General features: G+C 50.8%; 1 protein-coding gene across 1 annotated transcript; it reads left to right on the top strand.

The window, feature by feature from the left end:
• Positions 1-778: 778 nt before the first annotated feature.
• On the top strand, positions 779-10,638 carry LOC132389928 (killer cell lectin-like receptor subfamily B member 1B allele C). Its single transcript, XM_059962494.1, has 5 exons — positions 779-845; positions 4,723-4,872; positions 8,491-8,633; positions 9,484-9,548; positions 10,467-10,638. The coding sequence occupies exons 1-5, from the start codon at positions 779-781 to the stop codon at positions 10,636-10,638; spliced, it is 597 nt and encodes a 198-aa protein (XP_059818477.1).
• The last annotated feature ends 203 nt before the right edge of the window (positions 10,639-10,841 follow it).

The following is a 10,841-nucleotide window of genomic DNA, read 5'->3' as shown; positions in this document are numbered from 1 at the left end:
GTGATTGGTGAGAGGGAGATATGGAGTGAAGACGGAGACTCGCTCTGTGTCTGATCACGGGTGTGTGTGATGAGAGTATGGAGCGAGATTCACTTTGTGTCTGACTCCGAGAGTATTTGTTTGGCAGAGCCGAGGCGCTCTCTCTCTCTCTGTCTGTCAGTTTGTCTCGCTGTCTCTCTTCCACTCTCTCTCTCTCTCTCTCTCTCTCTCTCTCTCTCTCTCTCTCTCTCTCTCTCTCTCTCTCTCTCTCTCTCTCTCTCTCTCTCTCTCTCTCGCTCTCGCTCTCTCTCTCTCTCTCTCTCTCTCTCTCTCTCTCTCTCTCTCTCTCTCTCTCTCTCTCTCTCTCTCTCTCTCTCTCTCTCTCTCTCTCTCACACACACACACAGACAGACACACACAGCCGCCACAGCACATCCCCTCCCGCGCATTCTATCACACTTCTTGTACTCCCCTTCTGTGATTCCAATCTCCTTTCTGACCCCTGTCACCCAAGCTTCACTTTCCACCAAACCTTCACCTACCCCTCACAGGCAATTGCCTCTGTCTATCCCCAGTCACACGACTCTTCCTCCCGCCTCTCTCATCGATCCAGCCAACCCTCCTTCACACTGTTTCACTCTTCCACAGCACGTCCTCCCGCTGCTGTCCGCTCCTCTCTTTATCAGCCGCTCATCTACTGTTGGTCTGAGTCGGTCTGATCCCCTTGTGAACATTGGCTTCCTATGACATCTTTTACTTCCCCTTTCTGAGGCCAGAGAGGCAGAAGCTGCTCGACAGGATGGACGACAGCGAGACTTACATGATAATGCAGATCGTAAAACCGGATTCACTGTCTCCGTCGAGAGGTGAGTAGGGCAGAGCCGGATAGACGGTGGAGGCAGAGCAACAAAGGGAGGGCTGAGGAACGGTGTGAGGAGTTTCTCTGTGTGGGTTCGGTGCAGCGAATGCCATGACAATTTTTGTGCGGTGGGAGTACCGTGAGAGGGGGTTAAACTGGGGGCAACGAGGAGGGAGAGCTGTGTGCTGAGGGGGATGGTGCGTGAGCAGTCAGTGATGTGGCATGGTCGGTGAGCAGAAACAACCTGGGGGAGGAGGACAGGATGGACGACAGCGGGGCTTACATGAATGTGCAGGTCGTAAAACCGGATTCACTGTCTTCATCGAGAGGTACCTAGGGCAGAGTTGGAGTGACTGTGGAGGCAGAGCAACCGCCAGGCCGTACAGAGGGAGAGCTGAGGAGTTTCTCTGGGTGGGTTCTGTGCAGAGAATGCCATGAGATTTTTGTGCGGTGGGAGTACCGTGAGAGGGGGTTAAACTGGGGGCAACGAGGAGGGAGAGCTGTGTGGTGAGTGGGGTGGTGCGTGAGCAGTGAGTGCTGTGGCATGGTCGGTGAGCAGAAACACACTGGAGGGAGTGGCGAGGAGGGAAGAGACTGGCAAGAAGCAGTGAGGAAAGTGAATATAAAATGTGTGCAGGACTCTCCCCTTTCTAACCCCAGCCTCTCATCACTCTCTCTCTATCCTGACTCCCCCTTTCTCCCCAATCTCGTACACGGTAATCATCCCCTTTCTTCTTCTCTGGCTCACTACTTTCTTTCCCTCACCCTCCCTCTCACGCATTCTCCCCTTTCCCAACCCTTCTCTCTGTCTTTTCCAGGTCTCCTCTTCTACGTCTCTTGCATTCTCTATTGCCATTTCCCCTCTATCTACTTCCCTTTCCCAACTCTTTCCTTCCCCACACTCTCTGATTTGTCTATCACACTCTCCCTCTCTACCTCTCTCGCTGTACTGGCGCACACTTTCCCTCACACCGCTCACTTCGCCCCTCCACTTCCGCTCCATCCAATCTCAGTCTATCTCCACGTTCACCGCCACTTGCTTTAACTCAAATATCTTGCTCTGTCTCCTACTTTTACCCTCCCATCATTCTCACCCTCCCTCCCGCACTCTTTCGCTATCTCACTCATCCCTCTCACCTGCACTTCACTCATCACCTCGCAGCCTATTCTCCCTCTTGGCCCTTTCTGTCTCCCTCACTTAAACCTCTCTCTCCCTACGTTCACTACCCGTTTCTCTACTCTCTCTCTCTGTCCTCAAACCCACACTCTCTACAGGTCTCTCCTCCTTCTAATTCACTGTCTCACATTGTCTTTCTTTCCATGACGGTCAACCATCCATCTACTCAGTGCTGAAACTTCAGAAAGACAAACTTCATATCGATGATTGTGGAGATCCTCACACCGCCACGGGACCCGCCAATCTGCCGGTGACTGCACAAGCAGGTCAGAGTTCACATTACTGACGTCACTCTGATGGTGTCACATGTTATACCCGCACGTGTACAAGTTATATTGCATCTGTACTGACCACTTCCTGTGACAGCGCGTTGTCACTTGTGGCCCAGATTAAATCTCTTTCTGCTAATCTCTGACATGTCCACTTACGTCCTCGGTTCTCCAAGCTCAGAAAAAAAAATGACAGTGCGCATTCACCCTGTCAGTGCCCACTTGGTTTTATAGACCTCTATAAGGTCGACCCTGCACTCCAAATATTCGTAACTCAGTCCCTCGAGTTCCGGAACATCCTCGTAAATCTCCCTCTGTGCTCTTTCCAGCTCAGTGGCATCTTTCCTGCAGCAGGGAGACCAGAACGCGATGTGTGGCCTTAGGGACGTCTTCTACAACAGCAACGTGACCACCATAACCCTGTACTCGCCGTCCCGCCTGCCTCTGACCTCACTTTCGGAACCATGTACCTGGGTCGCAACACACTGCTTTACAACAAACCCCAGGGTTCCTCCCGAAAACTGAGTTATACCCTGATTTCCCTTACTGAAATATGATAGTCCACATATATGCGAAGTAAATTACATTTTCTACTGCTTGGCCCTCTTCCTTTGCTAATCGAGATCCCACAATAAGAGATAACTGCCTCCACTGTTGAACACGCCACCAATGTCTACAAGCTTACCACCCGTGTCCTATATAATCTGCTATAAATGGTCGATGTTTGACAATGATGACAGGTCCCACCACCCACTCGCCGGCGACCACCGCTGGTGCCGGACTGCCTGTCTGAGAAACGTACTTCACCCTAAACCTTTTCTTCTACCGCCAAGCCAATTCTTCCAGATGGATGTTCCTTCTGGGATCTCGTTAAATGTTGTGTATGTTACATCAGCCATCCAACCCGGATCACTACTCTGCATTCAAAGAGATCGCCTTTGTTTGCACATCATCCTGCAGACCGGTCTACCATCTGAGCCCTTATTAATAGTCTTGGTCAAGTCTCTGTACGCTGCATCTACTACGAGTGCCTGATCTGTCATCCCTCGTCAAATTAACCCGACAACTTTCCCTGGGTCTCACGCCATCCAGAATCTCCCTCGCCATTGTCTCTTCTACTCTCACTATCTTCCCTTCTGCCCTCCCATCTCAGCGCTCCATTCCTTCTCTGCATCTCCCTAACTCCCGCTCATTCATCTTATAGAGCAATCGGCCATCTGGAATCTTGTTAATGGATTTGTTAAAATTTAGCGTACATTATATCTACCAATATGAACAAACCAGAACGGACAGGGGGGAGGGAAAAGAGGGGGACGCGGCACTGTTTATCAGTGATAGTATCACGGTTGCAGAAAATGAGGAAGACATGGAGGGATTGTCTGTCGAATCTCTGTGCGTGGGAGTTAGAAACAGTAAGGGGTCAGGCTACTAGGTGTTTTTAATAGACCACCCAATAGTAGCAGGGACATAGAAGAGCAGATAGGGAGTCTGATCCTGGAAAGGTGTAACAATATCATAACAACGTCGTGGTGGGAGATTTTTATTTCCCAAATGTTGATTAGTAACTCCATAGAGCAAGAGTTTTAGATGGGATGGACTTGGTGCCGTGTGTCAAGAAGGTTTCCTGACATAATATGTAGATATGCCTAGCAGAGCAGAGTCTGTACTTGGTCTGGTATTGGGTAATGAACCCGGTCAGGTGTCTGGTCTCTCAGTGGGAGAGCATTTTGGAGGAAGTGACCACAATTCTATCTCCTTTGCCACAGCATTGGTGACGGAGAGGGACGGACACGTTAGACAATCTTTACTTGGAGTAAGGGAAAATATGAAGATGTCTGTCGGGAATCTGGAAGCATTATTTGGTAATAGTTGCTCCAAAGGAAATGTACGGCAGGAATGTGGCAAATGTTCAGGGGATCTTTACGTGGCATTCTGCAGTGGTACGTTCCAAAGAGACAGGGGAAGGATGACAAGGTACAGGAACCGTGGTGTACAAAGGCTGCTCAATGTCTCAGGAGAATGGGGGCGGGGGGAGGGAGCTCGTGAAAACATTCCGAATGCCAAAAGCCTGAACAGAATAGATATGGCAAAGTTACTTCCCGTGATAGGGGAATCTAGGACAAGAGGACAGAAACTCAGGATTAAAGGATGTCTATTTGGAACGGAGATGCGCAGAAATCACTTTAGTCAGACGGTGGGAAATCTGTGGAAATTGTTTCCACGAGCGGCTGTGGGGGAGAAGTCATTGGGAGCATTTAAGGCAGAGATAGACAGGTTATTGATTAGCCAGGGAATCAAAGGGTATGGGGTGATGGCAGGGGAGCGGGGATTACTGGAGGAATTGGGTCAGCCCATGAGTGAATGACGGAACAGAGTCGATGGCCCGAATTGCCTAACACTGTGTCTTATGGTGTTATGGTGGCGTGGTCTCTCCACAGCTGCTCATGAAAAGGAGCCGAAAGGGAACATCGGAAGGAGACCGTACCGTCTGATCTGCCTACTCTGCCTTGTTATGTCCGCCCTCGCCATTATTGTGGCCGGTCTCTCGATCCACGGTGAGTGGAACGGGCTCCGGGTGGAGACAGACCGTAAGTAAAGAGAGTGGAATAAACAGTTATTGTAAAAGACCACAGGGGCACCGACACGCCCCTCACCGTAACACCGACTAAAACCCATCACCATGATACGGTCACCACCCTAACCGTGATGAAGACACGGCCTTTACCGTAACACAATCAAGACTCGTCCTGACACTGACACGCCAGTCATTCTACCATGAACAACACTGCCGCGGTCACGACCTTGAACGAGACACAGATGCACTCCTAACCGCGACACTGACACGACCATCGCCGTGACACACACGTGGCTGTCACACTGACGACAACGTACCCCTCACTGTAACATCGACATTCCCCTGACCGTGTCACTGATAAACTCCTCAAATCGACACATAAACACACTTCACAGTGACACCGACACGCAGTTCACCGTGACACTGAGGTACCGTATTCCGAGACACCTTCAAACTCCTCAACGTGATCCGCCCCGCAACGCATCGTGACAAAGACTCAGAAGTCACGGTAACACCACTTACCGAGACAGTATCGTCCCTCAACATAACACCGATGCACCGCTCGCTGAGGCAATTACCCACACCTCACCCTGACACAGGCAAATCCGTCACCGTGATACCGACACCTAAATTCACAATGACACCGACATAGTACTCTCCGTGACACCGACACACACCTCAGCGTCATACCCTCGCTAAAACTGTGGTGATGATTTGTCTCTCGCTGACATTTCCCTCGTCTTGATATCGAGATACACTTCATTGTGACCCGTTACACCTCTCGGTGGGGCACAGGAACTCCTATTAGAGTGACACCGACACGTCCGTCACAGCAACCTGAACATGCCCCGCACGATAGTGACGCAAACCCTCATGGTAAAAACAAAAAAAACCTTCACCGTGACATTGATATACCCCTCAGCGCGACCCCGACACGTCCCTGATGGTGACGCCGACACTGCTCACTGTTGCAGCCCTTACCGAGACAGTATCACCCCTCAACATAACACCGATGTACCGCACATTGAGGCAGGTACCCACACCTCACCCTGACACATGGAAACCACTTAACGTGAAACAGACGTTCACAATGCCTCCGAAGTCCTCTCCATGACACCAACACATCCCTCAGCGTGACACTCTCACACACACCGTGGCCATGACATAACTCACCGTGACACAGACATAACCCCGCTCTGCGAGAACAGCACACCATTACACACATACTCCACCCTCGGTAACACCCCAGGGCCCCTCACACTGAAATGTTCCTCGTTTTGACATCGTGATCCAGTTCGTTGTGACCCGGCACAACTCACGCCGTGGCACAGAAACTCCTATTAGATTGAACACTGACAAGTCCCTATTCGGACATGTTCCGCACGATACAGACGCAGCCCTTACTGGTAACAACAATAAAAACTTCAGATGGATATTGAAATACCCCTCAGCGTGACAACGACACGTCGATCATGGTGACGCCGACGCCTCTCACTGTGCCACAAGCACATCCTTCACTGTGACACCCTTCATCGTGACACTGACATAACACTCTCTGGGACCCGTTCGGTAGCTTGGCGCTGACTCACGTGTCACTGTAAAGGCTAAACATCCTTCACCATCTCTCTCAGAGTCACAGATTCGTCAGTCTAAGGAAACCTGTCACCGAAACTACCATGAGTTAAACTCAACCCTTCAATCCAAGCTTTCTGCGCTCAACTCTAATCTGTCCGGTCTTAAACGAATGAACAGCGATCTCCGTCACCAGTTCAATGAGATGGAAACGAAGTACAGATCCGTCAACGAAACCAAGGCTCAAATCTGTGATTTTTTGACCAGCAGGTGAGACATCATCCCCCTCTTTCACCCGCTCCTCATCACAGGACAGGAATGGAGACAGGAAGCGTCACTCCGTGCCTAACATCGGGAGAGTGTGTAGAGATGGTAAATGGCGTGATTCAATCTGGGTTTGACCCGTGAGTGTGTGATAGGTCTACGAGAAGGAAGTTTCACTCTATCACTGAATCCAGGAGAATATGATGGGACGTTGTGGAGGTGGAGTCACGGGATTGTGAGACGTAACATTACCGCTTCACTCTATGTCTCACTCCGGGAATCTCTGATGCGGCAGTATAGATCCAGGTTCACCTTGTGTCTGACAGCGGGATTGTGTGATGGAACAGTGCCCAGAGAGCTTCAACCCATGTCTGACCCTTGAAAGTTGTTATGGGACCATGAAGAAAGAGTTTCACTCTGACTGAATCCGGTCATGTGTGATGGGACGGTGCAGAGAGGTTTTCACTCTGTCTGAATCCGGGAGTGTGAAACGGGACGGTGCAGTTGGAGGTTCACTCTCTGTCTGACTCCCGGAGTGTGTAATGATATCGTAGAGAGACTCCTGGTGTTTTTTACTTGAGGTGTGAATGATGGGTTCCTGGAAAGAAGGATTCAGTCTGCGTCTGATCCCGGGAGTGAGTGATAAGACAGTGTGATAGGATGGTTTGGTTGGACCTTCACTCTGTGTCTGATTTCCGGAGTATGAAATGGCAATGGAGAGAGAGAGAGAGAGAGAGAGAGAGAGAGAGAGAGAGAGAGAGAGAGAGAGAGAGAGAGAGAGAGAGAGAGAGAGAGAGAGAGAGAGAGAGAGAGAGCGTAAGTCTGACTGCGGGAGTGAGTGTGGGATCTGGCCGAGATAGTTTCAATCTGTGTCTGACTCCTAGATTCTGTCATGCGACGGTGTAGAGCGAGGTACACTCTGTGTCTGAATCAGCAGTACGTGATGGGACGGTGTGGATGAAGCTTCACTGTGTGACTGACTCCCAGAGTGTCTAATGGGATCGTAGAGAGAGTGCGTCTGTGTCTGAGTCAGTGAGTGACTGTGCAGAGAGAAGTTCACTCTGTGTGACACAGGATATGGTGACTGGATGTTTTCGAGGGAGTCTGACCCCGTGAGTGTGCCATGGGTGGGGGTGGTCCGAACTACTCTTTGTGTGAGAACACAGGGGGGAGTGATGGGGGGGGGGGTTCAGACAGAGCTTCACTCTGTGACTCGCCAGGGAGTGTGTTGGGACGTAAGGAGGGGGATTGACGTTTTCTTAGACTCGGGAGTATCTGATGGTACCGAGTGGAGCCAGCTTCCCTCGATGTCTGACACTTGGCTGTGTGGTGTGTTGAGAAGCTCTGGAGGGAGAATCACTCCCCCTCTGACATTTAACGTGTGTGCTGAGGGAGTTTCTTTCCGTGTCTGACTGCTGGAGTGTGTGATGTGGCCGGGGAGAGAGGGATTCACACTCTGCCTAACCAAGGCTGTGTGTTATTGGAATTGGTGGAGGTTACTAATTTCTGATCTCTGAACAAGGGAGTGTGTGATGAGACAGTGTGGTACGATGTTCACTCTGTGTCTTATCCACGGGAGTGTGTCGTGGATGGACTGCTGGGAACTTCACTCTTCCTGATCCTTGTTAATGTCCGATTGGATGGTGTGGGGGGGAGTGTGGGGGTGTTCACTCTGTGCCTGACCTCAGGTGTGCGTGATGAGATACACTCTGTGTGACACACCACGTGTGTGTGACGAGACAGTCTGAAGTGAGATTCACTCTGTGTCTCACTGTTCCTTGTTCCTGATTTCCAGAGCAAACGTGTTCCAAGGAATGGGTCACAAATAATGACAGGTGTTATTACGTCTCGCCGTTTGAAGCTTCTTTCCCCAGAGCGATGCAAGAATGTTCAAACCGTGATTCAAGGCTGCTCGAAATCAATTCAAGTGATGAAACGGTATGTATCACAGCACGAGCAAATCCTACAGTAACACAGGAATCATCACAAAATCCCGGGATCAGACACCGAGTGAATCTCCATTCATACCGTCCCATCACACGCTGCCGGGGCCAGACACAGATTGAATCTCCCTCCACACCGTCCCATCACACACTTCCAGTGTCAGGAACAAGAGTGAATCTCCCTCCACACCGTACCATCACACACTCCCGGGGTAAATAACAGAGTGAATCCGCCTCCAAACCGTCCCATCACAGAATCCCAGGGTCAGACACAGAGTGAATCCCCCTCCACACCGTCCCATCACAGAATCCCGGGGTCAGAAACAGAGTGAATCTCCCTCCACACCGTCTCATCACACACTCCCGGGGTCAGTCACAGAGTGAATCTCCCTCCACACCGTCCCATCACACACTCACATGGTCAGACACAGAGTGAATCTCCCTCCACACCGTCCCATCACACACTCCCATGGTCAGACACTGAGTGAATCTCCCTCCACACCGTCCCATCACACACTCCCATGGTCAGACACAGAGTGATTCTCCCACCATACCATCCCATCACACACTTCCGGGGTCAGGCACAGAGTGAATCTCCCTCCACACCATCCCATCACACACGCCCCGGACCAGACACAGAGTGAATACCCACCATACACTCCTAGCACACTCTCACGGTGTCTAATGCAGAGTGAAGTTCCTTCCACACCGTCCCCGCACACACTCTCAAGGTCAGACACAGAATGCACACCGCCCCATCACACTTTCCCTTTGTCATCAACAGAGTGAAGCTCCGTAGATATTTTTCAATTTTTGGCAATAATGAAATAAATTTTATTTTCCAGAGCCTTGTATCCCACAAACTTTTGTACCGAAACCTTGCACACTGGATTGGAAAATGCGAAAACGGGTGAGATTTGTACTGATACATGGGGTAAGAGTTGGACTTTGACCTAGTCCTGACGGGACAAAATGGGATTAGTTTACGATTAAACTGTACGAGGTTGTCGGGAGCGTGTGGTACAATGGGAACGTTTTTTGGCCGACACGTGTCTGTCGGGGAAGGACAGGGCAGTGGGAATAGTTCGGAAACTGTTAGGTGACAGTGGGGAGAGTTCAATACACAGAAATTATTTCATTCTTGTAGTGACGCATGATTTTGGAGATAGTCGCCGGGCAACAGTGGAGAAGGAGCAACAGTGGGATTAGTTTGGTGAATTACATGGCTCTGAGGGGCGAGAGTAGGACAACTGGATGAGTTTGGAGATCGATACAGGGCGGTGGTCACACAGTGGGTTAATGGGATTAGTTTGCGAACTGAGGCAATGGTGTGGGTGCCAGTGGTATAATTCTGGAGGCCAACGAGAGGCTTTGGGGTGAGCGCGGTGTAGTGGCACATGTCGGGAGACAGACACGAAGCTCTGGATAGAGGGAGGGGCAACAGGATTGATTTGGGACCGAAACAGGCCTGACAGATATAACTCTGTGAGGGGACGGTGGGACAGTGGGGTTTGTTCGTGGACTGAAACAGATCAGAGGGGAGAGGGTTGGTCTGTTCGATTCGTATGATGACTGACAGAGGACTGTGGTGAGAAAGCGATTCGGTGGGATTAGTTTGGGAGACACAGGGCTGTGGGGAGACATTGGGACCGTGGTATCTGTCTGTATGCTGACACGGGACGGTGGGGAGGGAGTGGTTGAGTGGGATGAGTTGTGGGTGTGACGCAGGAGAGAGCGATTTCATAGATTATCTTGGGGACGGTCTCGGCTCGGGTTCTCTGCTGGAGCTGTTTTGTCTCTGTTGAAATTGTTTAACCCTCTTCAATAGGACTGTTGGCTTGGCCCTCCTGTACAACGTGTCCCCGGGGACGTCCGTCTGCAGAGACTGCGGACCACGCGTAGGGAGTTACCCTTGTGATAGTGATCGGCGTTTCATCTGCGAGAAGTCGGCACCTTTGCTACCGGATATTCCTGAAGAGATCCAGGGTCTCTGTCAATAGCCAGTGGAGTCGACATGAATCTATTGAATACCCGGACATTCTCCTCCTTCTGTCTCCTTCACTCTCACTAATAAATTCTTTCAAATTTGCTCCCCACACTCCAACTCCCTCCTCCTGTTATCTCAAACATAATCTCTCCACGAGACACCGACAAACCCCTCCTGCCGGCTATCTCCTATTCCCCGCGTCCCGCTCTTCCGAGC

This window comes from Hypanus sabinus, unplaced genomic scaffold (genome assembly GCF_030144855.1).
Source record: "Hypanus sabinus isolate sHypSab1 unplaced genomic scaffold, sHypSab1.hap1 scaffold_708, whole genome shotgun sequence".
In the NCBI taxonomy this organism is placed as follows: Eukaryota; Metazoa; Chordata; class Chondrichthyes; order Myliobatiformes; family Dasyatidae; genus Hypanus; species Hypanus sabinus.
Note: the sequence above shows the minus strand (reverse complement) of the source record. Positions and strands in the feature narration are given on the sequence as shown.

Bases quoted from the DNA above. Each gene is read 5' to 3' on its own strand.
- LOC132389928 (XM_059962494.1), top strand. From the start codon at position 779: ATGGACGACAGCGAGACTTACATGATAATGCAGATCGTAAAACCGGAT. The intron at 846-4,722 runs GTGAGTAGGGCA...GTCTCTCCACAG, and splicing joins TTCACTGTCTCCGTCGAGAG to CTGCTCATGAAAAGGAGCCG. The intron at 8,634-9,483 runs GTATGTATCACA...TTTATTTTCCAG, and splicing joins TCAATTCAAGTGATGAAACG to AGCCTTGTATCCCACAAACT.